This window comes from Podarcis filfolensis (assembly GCF_964270895.1).
Source record: "Podarcis filfolensis genome assembly, chromosome: 18".
NCBI classification, from domain to species: Eukaryota; Metazoa; Chordata; class Lepidosauria; order Squamata; family Lacertidae; genus Podarcis; species Podarcis filfolensis.
The window spans coordinates 9,511,810-9,532,925 of NC_139622.1; the positions used below are offsets into that span (position 1 = coordinate 9,511,810).

The 21,116-nt window shown below is 50.8% G+C and overlaps 1 protein-coding gene and 1 long non-coding RNA gene across 3 annotated transcripts in view; both read right to left on the reverse strand.

The window, feature by feature from the left end:
* Positions 1 to 21,116, reverse strand: part of LOC310753645 — a 120,394-nt gene that overhangs the window by 14,360 nt on the left and 84,918 nt on the right. The window lies entirely within an intron of this gene.
* MIDN (midnolin) overlaps positions 1 to 21,116 on the reverse strand; it is a 47,260-nt gene that overhangs the window by 5,026 nt on the left and 21,118 nt on the right. For both annotated transcript variants that reach the window (XM_083594693.1, XM_083594694.1), the window contains exons 5-7: positions 10,948 to 11,334; positions 9,396 to 9,528; positions 7,431 to 7,727 (exon numbers count right to left, since the gene is read on the reverse strand). In XM_083594693.1, coding sequence (XP_083450819.1) covers positions 7,431 to 7,727; positions 9,396 to 9,528; positions 10,948 to 11,334 — 817 coding nt within the window. The remainder of the gene's footprint in view (positions 1 to 7,430; positions 7,728 to 9,395; positions 9,529 to 10,947; positions 11,335 to 21,116) is intronic.

The following is a 21,116-nucleotide window of genomic DNA, read 5'->3' on the forward strand; positions in this document are numbered from 1 at the left end:
TCCCCGCGACGGGGTGAGCTCCCGTTGCTCAGTCCCTGCTCCTGCCAACCTAGCAGTTCGAAAGCATGAAGTACAAGTAGATAAATAGGTACTGCTCCGGCGGGAAGGTAAACGGCGTTTCCTTGTGCTGCTCTGGTTCTCCAGAAGCGGCTTAGTCCTGCTGGCCACATGACCCGGAAGCTGTACGTCGGCTCCCTCAGCCAGTAAAGTGAGATGAGCGCCGCAACCCCAGAGTCAGCCACGACTGGACCTAATGGTCAGGGGTCCTTTTACATTTACCTATGTTTTTTATACAGCACACCACCCCGGGATACTTTGATGGGAGGGCAACCTCCAAATTTAATAAATAAAGCAAAATAGCTTGCAGCTCTGTCAAGAACCCCTCTCCTTTCCCACCGAGATGGGAGGCAATAAAAATAAAACCAGGGCATTCAACACACCAATGCCCTAGGGGGTGGTGTGTGCGTGTGGGGAGAGCAAAAACGCAGGGTGTGCGCCAGCCTCGAAATGGAGGACTTTCCATCACCTCAGCATGGGGGAAAAGCATCTGTGGAGAACCAGGACCCCGTTTCCATGGCAACGGAGACAGGAAGCCCATGGAGCATCAAAAAAACAATGGCTCTCTTGCACACTTCTTCTTTTTTAAAAAAAAAATGTATTTTCTCTTTCTTTCTTCTCATTCTAGCTCTCTCGCCTCCCCCCCCCAACCGCCCGCCCCCCCGGAGGGTTTCGAACACTTCCCGTCTCAGAGGAGAGAACAAGAAGTCACCCCTGACTCCGTGCCTCCCACTCGTTGCCGTCAACATTGGTGCCTTTTTCTCTATCTAAACCCCCCCTTTTCCGCGGCTTTGCAATAGCAGCCTGTGGGCGGGAGAACAATTGAGTGGTGTTTTTTTTTTTGCAAGAGCCGGGGGGTGGGGTGGGGAGAGATGGAGGTGCCAGAAAACGGCGAGGTTGGGGGGGGTGGAAGTGAAACGAAACAGGGAGCCTTGCGACAACATTATATACATTTATATCTCACTTTTCCTCTGAAGAACGCAAAGGTTTTCCTTTTCTTCCGTGCGTGCAAATGGTCGCCTCCCCAGGCTGTTTGCAGCCTTTTAAAATCCTCATGTCCTACCTTGCAGGGGGGGCGGGCAGTGATTTTTTTCTGGGGGGGGGACACACACACGCAGGGGTACGCATACCCCGAAACGTTTTGTGAATCTTTTGTAGTTTTGTCCATTTGCTGTATTTGCTTTCTGCAAAATGGTGATTTTCTTGAGTCGAAATGAGAGAATGTATTTTTTTTAAAGAAAAAAAGCACTGTAGAGGGGCCCCCAAGAGTCAGCTATTATTATTATTATTATTATTATTATTATTATTAGTCCAAACCCCTCCAATGCAGGAATATTCAGCGCATATCGAACCTGCAACCGTCTTGTTTTCAGCACGCACTCAAACCCGCTGAGCTATCCACCCCACTGGCTAAGAGTCCCGGATTAGGAGCTGGGAGAGTTCAGGGTTCGAATCCCGCCCACTGCCCACGAGCGACTTTGCCAGGAGGGTCCGCCATTCATTCTCTCTGTCCCCCCCTTAAAGGAATCAAAGCACCTTCCTCATTGCAGAACCAGGAAGGCAAAAGCCGATGGGTAGCCGAGCCGCCGATTCCACCCCGGTGCCTCAGTTCCCCCCCGCGTCAAATTACGTGGGGGAAGAGACCAAAGGAGAAGAAAAGATTGAGCGATGCGCACTAATGAGAGCGAAAGGGAAGCAGGAGGCGGAAGTTATGCGCCGCGCTGGTGACAGGCAGAACATAATCTGGGGGCGGTATTTATTCTAGAGGAATCCATCCGAGGAGACCACGATTGCACTAACGCCTCCAGATGAGAGAGAGGGAGAGAGACTGACTCTGTGGACAGGATGAGGACGACAAGACATGCCCGCCCCCCCCCCCAGCAAGAGAGTTTCATAATTGGGGAGGTCTATTCAACAATCCCTGGAGGAGACTCTTGAGAGTCCCATGGACTGCAAGAAGACCAAACCTCTCCATTCGGAAGGAAATCAGCCCTGAGTGCTCACTGGAAGGACAGATCCTGAAGCTGAGGCTCCAGTACTTTGGCCACCTCATGAGAAGAGAAGACTCCCTGGAAAAGACCCTGATGTTGGGAAAGATGGAGGGCACAAGGAGAAGGGGAGGACGGAGGCCGAGATGGTGGGACAGTGTTCTTGAAGAGACCAGCATGAGTTTGACCAAACTGCGGGAGGCAGTGGAAGACAGGAGGGCCTGGTGTGCTCTGGTCCACGGGGGTCACGAAGAGGCGGACACGACTAAACGACTAAACAACAACATTCAGCAATCCATGGGGTTTCAAGTCGGCCTCAACTCTCCCTGCAATTTTTGTTTTTTAAATTAGAATTAAATCAAGGGACGATCGCTATTCGTCGTTTTTATCTGTTGCATATCAACCTGTTGCATATCAACCTGCCAAGGCACGCGGGTGGTGCTGTGGGTTAAACCACAGAGCCTAGGACTTTCCGATCAGAAGGTCAGCGGTTCGAATCCCTGCCACGGGGTGAGCTCCTGTTGCTTGGTCCCTGCTCCTGCCCACCTAGCAGTTCGAAAGCACATCAAAGTGCAAGTAGATCAATAGGTACCGCTCTGGCGGGAAGGTAAACGGCGTTTCCGTGCGCTGCTCTGGTTCGCCAGAAGTGGCTTAGTCCTGCTGGTCACATGACCCGGAAGCTGTACGCCGGCTCCCTTGGCCAATAAAGCGAGATGAGCGCCGCAACCCCAGAGTCGGCCACGACTGGACCTAATGGTCAGGGGTCCCTTTACCTTTACCTTACTAGAGAACATGCAAAAATGTTTTCATCAGGGTGATCTCTCCGGGACAAAAGCCATCTGTAAACTAGCCAAGGTTTCCCATTTAAACGGTACGTCCCCCCCAACCCCCCCTGCACGGCTGCTCTTTTTTTGCCCCACTTCCTTCCGCATTTTTGGTCGGCAACTGGCGGCCTGCCCCCACAACCCATCCCCACCAAGACGTAACACACCAGCCGTCAAAAAAAAATTATGGTTCAGAAACGGGGGCAAGAAAGGAAGGAGACCTGTTTTTGAGCAGCGAGGAGAAAAAAAATAAAAGAGAATCTAGGAAACGGGGGGAGGGGGCTTGCTCCCTCCCTCGCCCCCTTGACGAATGCAACCGCCAACCTGCAGGTGCGCGCACAGAAATTGGGTGCAAAGCCACGCTTGACACACTTCGGCACGTTCTGACAGCCACGCCACCCCCCCAAAAAAACAGTTTCCACCCAACTCCCCCCCGCCCCCCAAAAAACAGAAAGGAAAGTGGCCAGTTTCGGGGAGAGGACGAGAAAATTACTCTGGAGATAGGCAGCGGATCGGGGCCGGCCAGCAAGCAAGCAAGGAACAGGTCTGGAGGGAGGAATCCGAAAGATGCACAGAACTCACGATTCATGCACAAGCGTAAAAAACTACAGACACGTCGCAAGGTGCCAGTCTTTTTGCAGGGGGGGCAGATTGGGGGGCGCCCACTCTGGCGGGTGTCGTGCGACGGATATAGGGCAGCGTGCGAAGAGGGGAAGGAAGAGGAGCTGAAGTGGCTGTCCGAGGTCCCCTAGCGAAAAAGTGATTCTTGCGAGGTGTTCCCAGGTCCCATCAAATTTGTGTTTTTGTACAGAGTCTCTAAGCCTGGAGCCATCTCCGGCCTCAATGAGGACTACGGACTTGACTCGAGGGCAGCAAGAACAGCCTCCCAGCTACTGCTTACGGCTGAGGCTTATCTGTGATCCCTTTCGTTCCTGCACAACAACACAGTTTGTTGTTGTTGTTGTTGTTGTTGTTGTTGTTGTTGTTGTTGTTGTTTTGTAGCCTGGCTGCGTGAAGTTCAACCCAAGAGGAAGCGAGTTCAAATCCAGCACGGCCTGCGTTCCCTTTCGTTCCTGCACAGCAACACAGCGCAGTTTGCTGTTGCTGTTTTGTAGCCTGGCTGGGTGAAGATCAACCCAAGTGGAAGCGGGTTCAAATCCTGCACAGCCTGGTCCAAAAGTCCAGGAGGGGAGCAGGGCAGGTGAAAGAGAGAGAGGGGGAGGAAAAAACCCCACACTCTTCTCCCACCCGCAATTCTCGCAGCAAGGAAAATTACAAACCCGATAGGGTTTTTTTGTTTAAATAACCCAAATGTGGTGGAGACACAGAGAGAGGCAGGGAAGGGAATTCGGAGGTTATGGCCAGATTTTTTTCGGGGGGGGGGAGGCAGCTTGTCCTCCCAGCCTGGAACGCCGCTTTGCCAGAACTTGGCTGTCAGACAGAAAACTGTCAACCTCTTTCCCGCAGAAGACGAGAGAGGAGCCTCCAATTTTCCATTTGTGCCACAGAGAGAGGGTGGCGGCGAGGAGGGGGGGAGTGGGCCGCCGAGGAGGAGAAAGAAAAGCAGGAACCGTGTCGGTTTTTCTTCTGCACCCCCGCCAACTCGCCTTGCTATTTTTGGGACGGGGGCCTTTGCCACACACAGCCTACGGGGTTTGGGAGAGGAAGAGGCGTGAAAGCAGGAAGAGAGAGAAAAAGAGAAAGAAAAAATGATAGAGGGAGCTATCGCCCCCCCCACTTCGTTAATCTACTAACTCGGCCCCACGGGGCTTGCAAAACAACACGGATAAGAGGAAAGGTGCCATTGCGCATGGGAACCCTGAAGGTCATCCAGCCCAACCCGCTTGCGATGTGGGAAACGTTCGCCCAAGGCAGAATTCGAACCCGCAAGCCTGATATGAAGAGCGCCTCGTGCTCTACCAACTGAGGATAAAATTGACAGTACACAAAAGGAGGGTGGCCAAATGGGTTTTACTCAAGAGTAGACCCAGCGGAAGGACCAGGATGTGAATTTCAATGGCTTTCCTGCAGCAGGGAGTTTCACAGTTCATCACTGCAATGGCGGTCCAGCAGCTAAAATGTTGGACTAGAAGCTGGCGGAGACTGGGGTTCGAATCGCGCCCTATTTGCCCATGAAGCTCACAGGACTGGGTTGTTGTGCGGGATTGAATGAGTGGCAGGGAAGGACGGTGTAAACGCCACTTTTGTTGTGGGATCCCAGCACCTCTGGAAGAACAAATCCAGATGTTCTTCTACTGCCGGCACCCCCAAACTCGGCCCTTCAGATGTTTTGGGACTACAATTCCCATCATCCCTGACCTGTTAGCCATGGATGATGGGTGTTGTAGTCCCAAAACATCTGGAGGGCAGAGTTTGGGGGTGCCTGTTCTACGGGGTCCTCATGCAACATTTGGTCAAGTTTAATCCTTAAACTGGATTTGGGATGGCATGGGATTTTTAAACCCACGTCGGGCAACACAGGTCCCTGCATTTTAGGGGGTTGGACTAGATGACTTTGGGGGTCCCTTTCCAACTCTACAATCCTACGATTCCCCCAAATGAAACTATGAGCTCACAGGGCATTCCCTATGTGTTTCTCGTCTGCAAAATAACTCCTTCAGTCCAATGGGACTTAGATAAGTAGGATAAAAAGGGCAGTCGTGGCCGACTCTGGGGTTGCGGCGCTCATCTCGCTTTACTGGCCGAGGGAGCCGGTGTACAGCTTCTGGGTCATGTGGCCAGCAGGACTAAGCCGCTTCTGGCGAACCAGAGCAGGGCACGGAAACGCCGTTGACCTTCCCGCCGGAGCGGTACCTACTTATCTACTTGCACTCTGACGTGCTTTCGAACTGCTAGGTTGGCAGGAGCAGGGACCGAGCAACGGGAGCTCACCCCATCGTGGGGATTCGAACCGCCAACCTTCTGATCAGCAAGTCCTAGGCTCTGTGGTTTAACCCACAGTGCCACCCATGTTAGATAAGTAGGGTAGGATTGCTCAAAAGTCATTTACGTACTTTCCCCCATAATTCCATAGCCCTGCGCCCTCTGAACGCTTCAAACTACAGTTCCCATCAGCGAATGGAGGAAGGGGGAAAGCGGTCAGGCTGCTCAAAACCTCTGGAGTGGTCTAAATCAGCTTTAATCTGTAAGCGCCTGGGGGCAGAGACCTTGGGAGTAAAGAGGGCACACATAACTGAACAGACGCACAAATGGAGATTCTCGCTTTTGCCAGAGGAAAGGGAACCCCCCGATTTGGCAGATCCAAACCGGGAAGAACGGGTCGTGAATGCAAAGTGGCCCATTAAAAGCACGCAGGAGAAAAAGCCGTTTTTTGGGGGGGTTTAGGCAAGAGAGTATGCAAACTGCACCCACGGAAACTGAACAGAAGAGGCTAAAACTGGAAGGGTTTGCAAAAGGGATTAATGCCACCTATTAGCCTCCAGACAGAAGCTGATTGCTTCATCCTTGGCAGAAAACAGGGTCACCCTGACCGAGAATATCCGAGCCAAACAGAAAACCAAGAGACATCTTTTTCTTCCTTGCTCTCTCTCTCCCCCCGACATCCAGACTTACTCTGCAGGGAGAATTTCTGCATGTAACACAAAACATCCCGTCGTGCTCAGCTGGGATAACTTATCACTTGGGGGGGGGAGTAAATAAAATAAAATAAAATATCAAGTCCTTTCCTTTTGCTGTACCTGATTCCACGCAGACGTTAAGAGGGCCTTCAACGCTGCATCTCCCTTTTTAAAGAAGGGTAAAAGGTAAAGGGACCCCTGACCATTAGGTCCAGTCATGGCCGACTCTGGAGTTGCGGCGCTCATCTCGCTTTCTTGGCCGAGGGAGCCGGCATACAGCTTCCGGGTCATGTGGCCAGCAGGACTGAGCCGCTTCTGGCGAACCAGAGCAGCGCACGGAAACACCGTTTACTTTCCCGCCGGAGCGGTATCTATTTATCTACTTGCACTTTGACGTGCTTTGGAACTGCTAGGTGGGCAGGAGCAGGGACCGAGTAACGGGAGCTCACCCCGTCATTGCGGGGATTCGAACCGCCGACCTTCTGATCGGCAAGTCCTAGGCTCTGTGGTTTAACCCACAGCGCCACCCGCGTCCCCTTTTAAAAAGGAGCAAAAAGGAACGCGTCCGATATCGCGCCCATCTGATTCAATACCACCTGCTCTGATCGGCAGAAGCGCTCCAGGGGAGAACTGAACCCAGGACCTTGTGTGAGGAAAGCTCCCTGGGGCTACGGCACTGCCTAAGTATATCCACGTACAACGCCGCCCCTTGCGGAGTCACGAAAGTCAAGATGCTAGCCCTCACTGTTCCAAATTTGGGACTTGGGGCTTATTCTGCGCATCGCTCGATTTAGCACAGCGCTGGCCGGCAGGGGTTTCAGACAGAGCCCTACTACCCAGAGAGGTCGGCTTTCGAACTCGGGCTTTTGCATGCAGAAAACGGCAGCTTCCTTACAGACCAACAGCAAAGCAAGTTACTAGACCTCATGACCCGAGCCACATTCTGGACTCTTTTTCAGACGTAGGAAGACCCCCCGACTCACCGGAAGGCTTAGACGCTGCCACTTGACTGGCGCAGGGAGCCCCCAAGTGTAAGGAGTGGCTAGCAGCTGCTGCGATTTTCTCTGAGGTAGTGTTGCTGGCGAGATCCGGGGATTGGGGCGGCGACGAAGAAGTCGAGGAAAGCGAGCACTGCGTCTGGCACCGCAGCTGCGTCAGGGACTGGGGCATGCCCTGGTAGTGCCGCGTGGCGCTCAACAGGTCGTTGAGGATCTGCAAGATGGTGCCGATGTCCCGCCGGGGCCGCCCGCTGCTGTCCTGGCAATTCGGGTGCAAAGTGCCTGCGAGAGAGAAGAAAGGTCAAGTCGCTAGCCCTCAAGGTTATCGATTCACAATCTAAACACATGAAGTTGCTTGGCTGGTTTTTCCTCCCCCCCTCCCCCGAATTTGTGTTTGTGGTCGGGTGCGGAGGGAGAATTTGGAATTGTAGAGCAGGCAGGGACACCCCAAAGGTCATCCAGCCCAACCCCGGCATCTCAGGAATCTCAACTTCCCCAAAAGCCTCCAAGGAAGGAGGAGAGGCCGCCACCTGCAGAGGGAGACTGTCAGAAAAGAGTCTTGTTAACATCCCTTTCCTGCGCTTGCTTAGGGTGAATGTTAAAGCTTTCGAAGGACAGGTTTCTAGTCCACATGAGAAGAGGAAGTGGCAATAATCTGGGCCAGGGAGCAAACTCTTGAAGTTTTGCTTTGGTTTTCTGCTTTTTTTAAATGCAGCTTGGCTGGGGTACGTCCCGCCCCTCTTAGAATCAACAGAAGCCAGTCCCAACCCCCTGAAAATTGGGAATCACAGCGAAATACCGTATTTTTTGCTCTATAAGACTCCCTTTTCCCCTCCTAAAAAGTAAGGGGAAATGTGTGTGCGTCTTATGGAGCGAGTGGAGGCTGCGCAGCTATCCCAGAAGCCAGAACAGCAAGAGGGATTGCGGCTTTCCCCGCGCAGCGATCCCTCTTGCTGTTCTGGCTTCTGAGATTCAGAATATTTTTTTTCTTGTTTTCCTCCTCCAAAAACTGGGTGCGTCTTGTGGTCTGGTGCGTCTTATAGAGCGAAAAATACGGTGCTTCCTGGCAGGTGGCCGTCCCAACCTCTGATTAAAAACCCCCTCTTCAATGTTGCCGGACGACAAGAGAGTATTCCAACCCTGGCTCTCCAAACTACAAGCCCCACGACCCCCAAGGCATGGTGAGAGATTCAGCCAACAATATTTGTGGGACCAAAAGTTGAATAAGTCTAGAATAGAACCCCAATTTATCCCTAAGCACTAGTGGATATTATCAGAGTCCTGCAACATCTTTTGAAGGGGCTGGGGGGTCACAGATTTCCCAAACCGCAACTAACAAGCCATAATAATAATAATAATAATAATAATAATAATAATAATAATAAATTGAATTTATATACCGCCCTTTACCCAGGGGTCTCAGGGCAGTTAATAAAATCAAGATATAAAACCACAAAATAACTAATAAGAATGAGAACAGCAACCCAATAGCCCCCACCCCTACTGGAAAAAAACCACATTTTGAAAGGGCATACGATGTAATTCATATCAACCAAAACCTGGTTAAAAGGGAACCTTTTTGCCTGGTGCCTAAAGGTGTATAACGAAGGCTCCAGGCGAACAGATACAATTTTTTAGAAATGTTGAGCTCCAAAATTCACTTGGGTTTCTCTTGTCGGAAACCGGCTCAGATCAGGTTCAGACCTGCTTTGTACAGAAACCCATCAGTTGGCTCCCACAGTTTGTTTGGGTCCATTTTTGATTGTAAAAACGGCACATGGACCTGCGCCAGCTTCAGGGCTCCACAGGGCTCTTCTTCAGCCAGCAAAAGCACCCTGTGATGTTCTGAAGCTTACACACACACACACACCGCAACACGAAGCTGTATTTTGTTCCCACGAAAGGCGGAGGGCTTGGAGGAAGAGGAGTTCAGGGCGAACCAAGACGTACCAGAAAACGTCCCTGAAAAGACCCCCGGAGCGTGGTTCACGAAGCTTTCGATCACAGCGCCGGGTTTGCGGGGTCGGGAAGGCTGCACGGGGCTGGCACTGGGCGAAGGTTTGCTCCGCGTGGCGCAATCGACCTGCGAAAGGAGGGCAGGGGGAAAAATTGAAGTCTCTGCAAGGATTCAGAAGGGACACCCCGCAGTCATCTAGTCCAACCCCGGAATCACCATATTCAGAAAAGGCTTTTTCTTTTAAAACCCCAAGAAAGTCTAATTTGAATTAAGGCCAAAATTGCGGCTTTCTGGTGCCAGGGCTGTGGGTTCAATGGGAGAGTATTTGCTCTGAATGAAAGCTCAATCTCCAGGGAGATCTGGGAACTGCCTTCCATCTAACCCCCCCTGATAGCTGCTGCCAGTCCGTGCAGACAATATCGAATGAGATGGACCAACGCTCTGGCTTGGCGTGCGGCAGATTTCTGGCCCTAAATGGTGACAGGCCACAGCTTGGACACCTGCCTTGCATGTAGAAGGTCCCCTCCCAATGTTTAATCCTCTGCGGATCGGGCCAGGAACATCCCTGGAGTGACGCTGCCAATCAGTGTAGAAAATACAGAAGCAGAAGGACTAGTGGTCTGTATAAGGGAGCTCCCTATCTACCGTATTTTTCGCTCTATAAGACGCACCAGACCACAAGATGCACCTAGTTTTTGGAGGAGGAAAACAAGAAAAAAATATTCTGAATCTCAGAAGCCAGAACAGCAAGAGGGATCGCTGTGCAGTGAAAGCAGCAATCCCTCTTGCTGTTCTGGCTTCTGGGATAGCTGCGCAGCCTGCATTCGCTCCATAAGACGCACACACATTTCCCCTTACTTTTTAGGAGGGAAAAAGTGAGTTTTATAGAGCAAAAAATTTCAGAAAAACCAGGCAGGATAGGAAGCAAGGATGGCTCTGGTTGCAAAACTGCCATGGATTTCTCCACCCTGCCTTGGGAAAGGAGACTTCCCCACCAGTGTGCAATGAGCAAAAGTAACGCAGACCCTCCCCAAGGGCCGAGTTCGGCAGCAGGACAGGAGGAAGTTTGTGCTGGAACCCAATATTGAGAACTGGGGGGTAGAGGTTTAAAAAGCAAGTTTCTAGTCCCCAGTGGTTGCAGAAGAGAGGTGTGTGGAGCTCATAAGCTGGAGGTGGGAGGGTCGCTCCTGATTTTCTTAGCTCGCCTCTCCGCAGCGGTTGCTCTCGCGAGCGGCTCGTGGCCGCTAAGCCCTGCTCTTAAGTAGGCCCGTTCAGCTGTTCTGGCTTCTGAGATTCAGAATATTTTTTTTCTCATTTTCCTCCTCCAAAAACTAGGTGCGTCTTGTGGTCTGGTGCGTCTTATAGAGCGAAAAATACGGTGTTTCTTCCTGTGGCGATGGACGATAAGATCCCTCAGGGTGCTGACCGTGAGAACCTTATTCCCCCAAAACAATCCCCCATTGCAATAGCTCAGACACGAGGCTCAGGTTCTGGGTTCAAGTCTCCTGCTGGCTTGGACTAGGCGCGGTTGAGGCCATGACTCACCTCCGAACACGACGAAGCGCTCCCTGCGGCGCCGCTCGCCTGGGCCCCGTGCGAGCGGAACATGCCGGCGGTGACGGGCGTCGGGTGGGTGGAGCTGCAGTACGTGGGCGGGGCCTGCGGCGGGGAGGTGGGGTTTTCCTGGCAAGCGGGCGGGGAGGCGGGGACCCGGGCGAAGTGGGGGGCGTGGGCGCCCCCGTGGAGAGCGGGGCAGTCGGGACCGGCCGGGGGCGCAGCGGCCAGGGGTTCGCCGCGGCTGGCGATGAGGTGGCGGTGCTGCAGCTGCCCGCCGTTCTGCTGGGCCGCCAGTTGCAGCTGAACGAACATCATATGGTCCCCGACGCGGAGGGCCAAGGTGAGAGGGGATCTTCCAGACAGGAAGTCGTTTACCTGGGGAGGGAAGAAGAGGAGGATGTGAGAGGCGGAGGTGGAAAGGAGGCAGGTATCGAAAGCAAAACAAAGTAGATTCATTTTCACATCTCGGAATTCGCAGAAAGGGGAGGAAAAAACCCACAAGCGCTGCCTTGAATGAATAATAATAAATAATAATAATAATAATAATAACAAATTATTAATAAATAAAATAAATTATTAATTAAAGGGACGCAGGTATTACTGTGGGTTAAAACACAGAGCCTAGGGCTTGCCGATCAGAAGGTCGTCGGTTCAAATCCCCGCGACGGGGTGAGCTCCCGTTGCTCGGTCCCTGCTCCTGCCAACCTAGCAGTTCAAAAGCACGTCAAAGTGCAAGTAGATAAATAGGCACCGCTCCGGCGGGAAGGGAAACGGCATTTCCTTGCGCTGCTCTGGTTCGCCAGAAGCGGCTTAGTCCTGCTGGCCACATGACCCGGAAGCTGTATGCCGGCTCCCTCGGCCAGTAAAGCGAAATGAGCGCCGCAACCGCAGAGTCGGCCACGACTGGACCTAACGGTCAGGGGTCCCTTTACCTTTACCTCGGGTTACAGACACTTCAGGTTACAGACTCCGCTAACCCAGAAATAGTGCTTCAGGTTAAGAACTTTGCTTCAGGATGAGAACAGAAATCGTGCGGTAGCAGGAGGCCCCATTAAGTGGTGCTTCAGGTTAAGAACAGTTTCAGGTTAAGAACGGACCTCCGGAACGAATTAAGTACTTAACCCGAGGTACCACTGTAATAATAATAATAATTTATTATTTATACCCCGCCCATCTGGCTGGGCTTCCCCAGCCACTCTGGGCGGCTCCCAACAAAACACTAAAATACAATAACCTATTAAACATTAAAAGCTTCCCTAAACAGGGCTGCCTTCAGATGTCTTCTAAAAGTTTGGTAAGTTGTTTTTCTCTTTGACATCTGGTGGGAGGGCGTTCCACAGGGCCGGTGCCACCACTGAGAAGGCCCTCTGCCTGGTTCCCTGTAACTTGGCTTCTCGCAGCGAGTGAACCACCAGAAGGCCCTCGGTGCTGGACCTCACTGTCCGGGGTGTACGATGGGGGTGGAAACGCTCCTTCAGGTATACTGGACCCGAGGCTGTTTAGGGGTTGAAAGGTCAGCACTAACACTTTGAATTGTGCTTGGAAATGTACTGAGACCTAATATAGGTCTTTCAGGACCTGTGTTATGTGGTCTTGGCGGCCGCTCCCAGTCACCAGTCTAGCTGCTACATTCTGGATTAGTTGCAGTTTCCGGGTCACCTTCAAAGGCAGCCCCACGTAGAGTGCATGGCAGTAGTCCAAGCGAGAGATAACCAGAGCATGCACCACTCTGGCCAGACAGTCTGCGGGCAGGGAGGGTCTCATCCTGCGTACCAGATGGAGCTGCCCTGGACACAGAATTGACTTGCGCCTCCATGGACAGCTGTGAGTCCAAAATGACTCCCAGGCTGTTCACCTGGTCCTTCGGGGGCACAGTAACCCCATTCAGGACCAGGGAGTCCCCCACACCTGCCCGCCCCCTGTCCCCCCAAAACAGTACTTCTGTCTTGTCAGGATTCAACCTCAATCTGTTAGCTGCATCCATCCTCCAACCGCCTCCAGACAAGCAGGGTGGGTAAAACTCAAAAGAAATAGGATTTTTTTTATTTTAATCAGATTTTTTTTTATTTCAGTCAGATTTCTAAAATAAAATGCTTTTGGGGGATTTTTTTTCTTCTTCTAAAGATAGTTTTCTGTTTAAGTTACATTATACTCCAAAGGCTTTTCATCAGGAAATGTTACAGGTAGATAGCCGCGTCGGTTTGCCATATTTGAAACAAAATTAAAAAATTCCTTCCTGTAGCACCTTAGAGAGCAACTAAGTTTGTTATTGGTATGAGCTTTCGTGTGCATGCACAATTCTTCAAACTTCAGACTGGTGACTTCTGTTTCATTATATCTGAAGAAGGAATTTTTTAATTTTGTTTCGACATCAGGAAACGTTTTAACTTTCTCATGTGTGCTAAAACTCAGTCCAAGTTTGCTTCTTGTTGCTTTTTAAACCCATTTAACCACATCACTTAGCAAACATGGATACATATGCTATAATGTTACCGTTTTGGTTAAATAAATTGTATAAATTGTTATTAAGGAAATGATTATTTTTCTCCTTCCAATAAAGTACAGCTGAAAAGTTGTCCAAATATAAACAGTAAACTTATTAAACTTCACAATAATGTCATAATCACCTGTCTATGTATTTCTAATAGTATAACCAAGTCAGTAATTTTTTATGTAACTGTAAAAACTGCTCTGAAAATTTATCATTCCAAAAATGAAACCTTCATCTGGTTGTAAAAATTAAGATTTTGCCAGCAAGAATGAATCTTTCTGTTTAAAAAGAGATTTAAATTGTCCTACTGACTAGTGATTAGAATCAAGTCATACTGACTAGGATTTAAATCTGGATTTAAATCGATTAGATCTAAATCAAATCCGCCCTGAAATCAAGGGGTCAAAATTGGCACAGTTATAGGGCCAAGTGGCCAAAATAACCACTGTTTGGAAGCCACAAGGTTAAAATCAGTGCCGTTTTGAGATCAAATCGTCAGATTCCATGCAGTTTTGGAATCAGTGGTCAAAACCAGCCCCTTTTGAGATTGTGGGGTCAAAATCGAGCCATTTCTAAAGGTTCAGCCCGCCTTCTTGAGTCCCCATCTGCATGCAAATGGACAAAACTCCTTGAGCAGTTGTGAAAACTCACGTCTACGATATCTCAAAAAGTGCCCAGATCCGTAGCAAACAGACAAACGTATGTAGTGGATTAATGGATTTCGATACGCTCCTCACATTCAGTCCCAGAGCAGCGTCCGATAACAAATTTACTTGGGGAGCGAGTGAAAATCAAGTTTCTAGACCTCAGGGCTGCAAACCTCAAAACGGAAACGGGTTCAGGATTCAGAGTCTGTTTTTGCTGGTTCCCTGCTCTCTCTCCCTGCATTCTCCCGAATTCTCCAAAGGAGGAACAGGGGAGGATTTTTTTTAAAAACTTCCGCATAGTCGCCTGGAGACACAGCCCGACTCTCCATAGGTGAGCAGCTACCTGGAAAAGCCTGGTTTCAGAGGCAGCTCACAGCTACAGCCTTACTTTTTAACTACCGTATTTTTCGCTTTATAAGACGCACCAGACCACAAGACGCACCTAGTTTTTGGAGGAGGAAAGCAAGAAAAAAATATTCTGAATCTCAGACGCCAGAACAGCAAGAGGGATCGCTGCGCAGCGAAAGCAGCAATCCCTCTTGCTGTTCTGGGTTCTGGGATAGCTGCGCAGCCTGCATTCGCTCCATAAGACGCACACACATTTCCCCATACTTTTTAGGAAGGGAAAAGTGAGTCTTATAGAGCAAAAAATACGGTAATTATAATAATAATAAAAAAATACGGGGTCTGTTTTTATGCATATTGTGTTGTTTTTATGATGTTAGCTGTTCTGAGCCTGGCCTCGGTCGGGGGGGAGGATACAACTAATTTTTAAAATTATTATTATTATTATTATTATTATTATTATTATTATTATTATTATTATTTTGCCTCCTCCAGTCCTTACAAAAACAGCAACCTAGGAACAGTTCCCCCTTGGCCCAGGTTTCCAGCGGAGGATGAGAGCACAGTCCTCATGCCGAAACCACACCACTCACAGTTCAAAGACTGGGGCACGTGGCAGGCAGCCCGTTCAACAGGTGCAGCTCTGCCGCCCATCATTCCAAGTTTGGGAGCAGCTACACCTGACGGATTTCCGCCTGCCGGGGGCTGATGCTCCATTGGGGTGGTGGAGAAAGTCAGCAGATTTGAGGGCCGGGTTTCTCAAAACACAGGCCCCGCCGCCCATTTTCCACCTCATTGCAGTCAATCACCACTGTGGGCAGACCATAATACCCAACACACCTGTGCGATCTGCCGGGATTTGGGTGGGGAAGCCCCAGAACAAGCCCTGGTCCCCGGGAGGGGAGGGTGTGGGGAGACAGCAGTAAATATTTGCTTAAGCAGGTGGGGTTCGCTGGTCTAGGGAGGAGTCTTTTAAAAAGACATAACTAGACATTTCGTCCTCGCCAACTTAAGAAGGTAAAGGGTATGAGAAGCAAACTGAATAATAATCTGGTTTTTCCTCCCTTCCATGCTGCCACTGAGATAAGGGTCTGCAAAGCAGCCGTGAAGTGGGTGGGTTTTTAAAACCACGAGACGCTTCTAATTCCAGAGTTCTGGGTTCGAGTCCAACGTGGAGCAAAAGGTTCTCGCGTTGCAGGCGGGTTGGGCTAGATGAGCCGCAGCGTCCCTTTCCAAAAATGGCTTAGGGAATGGGTAGGCAAACTAAGGCCCGGGGGCCGGATCTGGCCCAATCGCCTTCTCAATCCGGCCCGCGGACAGTCTGGGAATCAGTGTGTTTTTACATGAGTAGAATGTGCGCTTTTATTTAAAATGCATCCCTGGGTTATTTGTGGGGCATAGGAATTCGTTAATTTCGCCCCCTTCAAAATATAGTCCGGCCCCCCACAAGGTCTGAGGGACAGTGGACCGGCCCCCTGCTGAAAAAGTTTGCTGTGTCTGTTTGATAATGTGTGCTTTGCTGTGCCTAATAAAGGATATTTGATTTGGGAAAAAGTTTGCTGACTCCTGCCTTAGGGATTTGTGGAGAGATTATTCCTCCTGCAAACGCAGTGGAGGTTTTAGGAACAGAGTTTCCCTTCTGCTTTTCTCGCTGGTTGAAGTTGTTCAACCGACACAACTTTTTGCAATGCACACAGACAGAGAGGAATTCTCCTTTCTTGCTGCTGCAGAAATGTCAGCAAAAGGGAGAGAGAGAAAAGTAATAAAAATCTAGGTAAAGGTAAAGGGACCCCTGACCATTAGGTCCAGTCGTGGCCGACTCTGGAGTTGTGGCGCTCATCTCGCTTTACTGGCCGAGGGAGCCGGCGTACAGCTTCCGGGTCATGTGGCCAGCAGGACTAAGCCACTTCTGGCGAACCAGAGCAGCGCACGGAAACGCAGTTTACCTTCCCGCCGGAGTGGTACCTATTTATCTACTTGCACTTTGACGTGCTTTCGAACTGCTAGGTTGGCAGGAGCAGGGACCGAGCAACGGGAGCTCACCCCATCATTGCGGGGATTCGAACCTTCTGATCGGCACGTCCTAGGCTCTGTGGTTTAACCCACAGCGCCACCCGCGTCCCATAATAAAAATCTAAGCGCACCCAAAAAAACGCTCCTTGCGTCATCCGTGACCCTGATCGACTCCAACCCCCCCAGCACCTGCTGGGATCCTTTAGACACCCTAGACCTCCCCACAACTGTTCATGCCCCATCTACACACACAGAAGAAACGGAAGACCACCCCACACCCGAAGTTTCTGAGAAACTCGTGGGAACTGAGGGGGGCCGGATGCAGGCAGTGGGCGCAAAGCAGCGAAGTTGAGTTTCGGAAAGCCGGGAAGTTGAGCAGAGTGAGGTTTCGCAGGCTGCTACCTGCAGGAAGCAGACCTGAAACCACCTCTCGCACGCAAATTATTATTATTATTTTCGAAAGGTTAGAAGGCACCTAAACACGGAAGAAGTGGGACGTACCTCAGCACTGCTATTTTCTGCAGGAACAGCGCCATAAACAAAACAGATGCGGAAAGCATCAAGCAAAAAAAACCCCAGTTTGTTTAAAAAAACAACCCGTATTTTTTGCTCTCTAAGACTCACTTTTTCCCTCCTAAAAAGGGGAAATGTGTATGCGTCTTATGGAGCGAATGCAGGCTGCGCAACTATCCCAGAAGCCAGAACAGCAAGAGGGATTGCTGCTTTCACTGCGCTTCTGGCTTCTGAGATTCAAAATATTTTTTTCCTTGTTTTCCTCCTCCAAAAACTAGGTGTGTCTTGTGGTCTGGTGCGTCTTATAGAGCGAAAAATACGGTGAATTGATTTAACAAATCATGCATATTCAGACCTGGTAACTGTTTCTCTACTCTCTTCGCCAACACTGGGGTGGAAGTGGCTGAAATACTCAGGAGTGGTGACGTCAAGGGGTTCCTGAGCATGTGCAGAGTGCAGCCCCGCGAGCTAGTGTAAAGCATTCCTATCCCCAGGGAAGCGAAGACTGCGGACGTAAGTCCTCAGTCACATGGTCTACTCTTCCTGCCTTCATTTGCAGCTGGAACCCAAGACTCTAAGCGCCTGGAGGGCAGAGACTGGACTTCCTGGTCGCCACAATGCACCACATTTCCACCAGGGACGTGGGGCAAAAAGGAAGAGGACAAAGCACGCCTGTTCTGGTAATTACCCTACGGAACTCCCTGCCACAAGAAAGGTATGTGGAAAGACTGCTTGCACTGAAACCCAGGAATTTTTTCGGGGCGGGAGACACTCTGTCTCCTGCAGTGCAGGGGAGTCGGACCAGATGACCCCCATGGTGCCTCCGGAAGGGAGAATTCGAACTCAGACCCCACCCCACAGCCATGAAGCTCAGAGCCTCTCAAACATACCAGTCCAGGGTTGCAGCACGAATAAAGCAGGGGAGGGGGAGGCGACTCACAACCAACCCCCCCTCCAACCGAATTATTTGGAGCTAGTATATGGATCAGCCATGCAAAAGGGCAGTCTATCTGCAAGTGCGAAGGATGGTCTCTTCCATCAGGGCCAGAACAAATGCTTGCCTCTATGACATGGGTAGGCAAACTAAGGCCCGGGGGCCGGATCCGGCCCAATTGCCTTCTCAATCCGGCCCACGGACGGTCCGGGAATCAGGGTGTTTTTACATGAGTAGAATGTGTCCTTTAAAATGCATCTCTGGGTTATTTGTGGGGCATAGAAATTCGTTCATTAATTTTTTTGGCAAAATATAATCTGGCCCCCCACAAGGCCTGAGGGCCAGTGGACTGGCCCCCTGCTGAAAAAGTTTGCTGCTCTATGACAACCTCGAGCCCTCCAACAAGGCAGGTCTACAGGACTAGAAACTTGCCCTTTACTCCCCCCCAAGTCTGGAGAGCTGGGGGGGGGGGGCAGAGAGGAGAGAAGCCGCATTCTCCAAATCTCCAGGCGTCTGGCATCACTGCCCCCCCCCCGGCCTGCGCCAGTCACGAAATTCCAAAACCAGCCCAGCCGCAAGGGAGCCTCTGCCGTCAAAAGCACCTTCCCCCCCCCCATCCGCCGGCCGCAAGTCTCTCCCTGCAGCAACCGCCCCCACCGGCGGCACAAAAGATCGCTGGACACCTGCCAGGTTAAAAAACAACAACCACCCATCACCGTGCAATAGGCAGCAAGCAATATTTATTATTGATTTTGATTAAACAGCGGAGGGGCGGGGGCGTCTGTCGCACACAGCTGGAAGAGAATCTTTCTACCTCTCCACCAGGAAAAAAATGCATTTTTTTTTAAAGGCTCCCCCCCCCAAATAATAATAATAATATCGCTCTACCGGCTGAATGGAGTGAGTTCCTTTGTTCTCAAAAGCCTCACGCCAGCCCAGATGGCAATTTCCATATGCAGAAAAGGTCTGGGGGAGCCTTTCCTCCAAGGATAAATTCTCTCTGCCCCCCGCCCACCGCTGTAAATTCGCAAGCAGCCCCTCTGCTGGGATTTCAGTGGCGCTCAAGTATACTGTCCCCCTGGCAAAAAGGGGGATAATTTTTGTGGAGGGGGTGTATTCTGCCTGCCACCCCCCCCCAGGTAAACAGATTATCTGTTTATTATAGAAACTAGGCACCAGGGGAACGTGGGAGGTCAAGAAATGCAGAGACCTATTTTGTGGCCCCCCCCCCCACCAGCCAGCCGTTGAAAAATACAAAAGTAACACACACACCCATGGCAAATCGCAAGGGCCATAAACTTGACCATAAAGCGTTTTAATAACACAAAGCCGTAGGAGAACAAATGAAATAACGACTGCACATTATATCATCGCAGCCTCAGAGGATATTGCAAACCCATTTCACAGACTCTGTGACTGAGGGTATAGCACAGGGAGGAATGAGGCAAACAAACAAACAAACAACAACAAATTAATTTGGGATTGTGCACCAGTACGGGGGAAAATAGCTTGGAATCTACATGCATTTGATGCCAAAACCCCTCCAAAAAAATGCTGCCTTGCAAGGGGTTGGGCTAGATGGCCTTTGGGGTCCCCCCTGCCAGTTCCACAGCTCTTTGAAATAAGAACGGAGGGCTCTCCAGCTGGGAGGAAACTAAACCCACCCGTGACTCATAGCTCTGAGCCCCCTTAAGGCTCAACGCCCCCTCCTCAGTTTTTGGTGTTTTTTTAAAGCTGCCATCTGTTTTCCGCTTGGCGCTCTAACCATTAAGGAACTCTGCCCCTGCTGCAGAAGAGTCTCTCGCTCTGCCCTCCTCCTCGCGTTTCCTCTGACGTCAGAGGCCAGGCTGAAGATGGAGTGCCCTTCGCTGTCATTAACCGGTGGCTGATGATGCCCTGAGTACCAGCCACCTCCGTGCCACAGAAGGCTGGCACGACTAAAAATAAAATCTTCCCCTGGCGCTCGCTTCTTTGGAAAGAGAGAGAGAACGAAAGAAACAGAGAAAGGAGGAAGAGGCTCAATTATCTGCACGCAGGCACAGAAACACACAGATAGGCAGAAGAAGGGGCCAGATCCTGCGTAGATCTGCCAGCCTGTCATAGACAATGGGTCAAAGGAACCATGGATGAAGACACCCGCCCAACATCGCCCGCCAGGCGCTTCACGTTACAGTTCCCGGCCAGGGGGCGGGTGGGAACTGGGAGTCCCAGGACGACACCAGGTTGGCCAATTCACATGCCAACTTTATACCTCACTGGGCCTGGTTTAAAAGAGAGAAAGCGCTAATGCAAGTAATTTTGGGGGGGCATTTTAGGGGGGGGAGCATTCCCAGGTCTGAGGCATTGCAAAGGGTTGGACCAGAGGAACCTAGCAGTATGCTTCGCACTTTACAATTCTACGCACGAATACGTTCAAATACGCATCACGCAAGGAAAGAGCGCTGGGGAGGGAAGAGGAAAGTGAGCGGGCTCATAGAGATGCCACTTTTTTTTACAAATGGGAAGGAAGACGGCTTGAGGTCGCACCTTCCAGTGTGGATATGCAGTTCCCTAAATCCCTTAGCTCTGTAGGTCTGGTTCTGGTTGCCAGGCACTCTGCGCACGCTCTAAGGAATTGTTGCCGCTTCCTGCTTTAGAGCCAGGAATACAGGAAGCTGTTTTGTTACCTGGCTTATTTTTGTCTACCTGTAGGATGCTAGGAATCGGAATCTGGGACTTTCTACGTGCAAAACACCTGATTTACCACTCGGCTGTGGGTAGGCTGAGCTCACACTCTGGACAAAATTTCTCTTAACTTGTCAACTTGTAACGTGAAATACAGGTACACACCTCACACAAAACGCCCACTCCAAAGGCTCATGACAGAGGCGGGGGGGGGGGGAAATGAAACTCTGCGCATGCTCAGAAACCCTGCTGCCCTGGAAGCAGGGACAAACCTTTCTGCAAAACAGCAGAGAGGGAAATCAAAACTCAAAACCTGTTACCTGCTCTGGAGGATGAAGTTGCACAACTGCACACCCGCCCTGGGTGGGTGGGTGGGGAATGCACTCTGCACATGCTCAGGGAACCTGCCGCCCTCGACAAACGCGTCAAGGCCGCCGATAAGCCTTTCCACAAGCTAGGAGGAGGGCTGGGAACTTAAAAAACAAAACCCCGCCGTCACCGTGATTGCAACACAACCTCAGAGGGTTATCTGCGCCGGAGGACGCAAGTT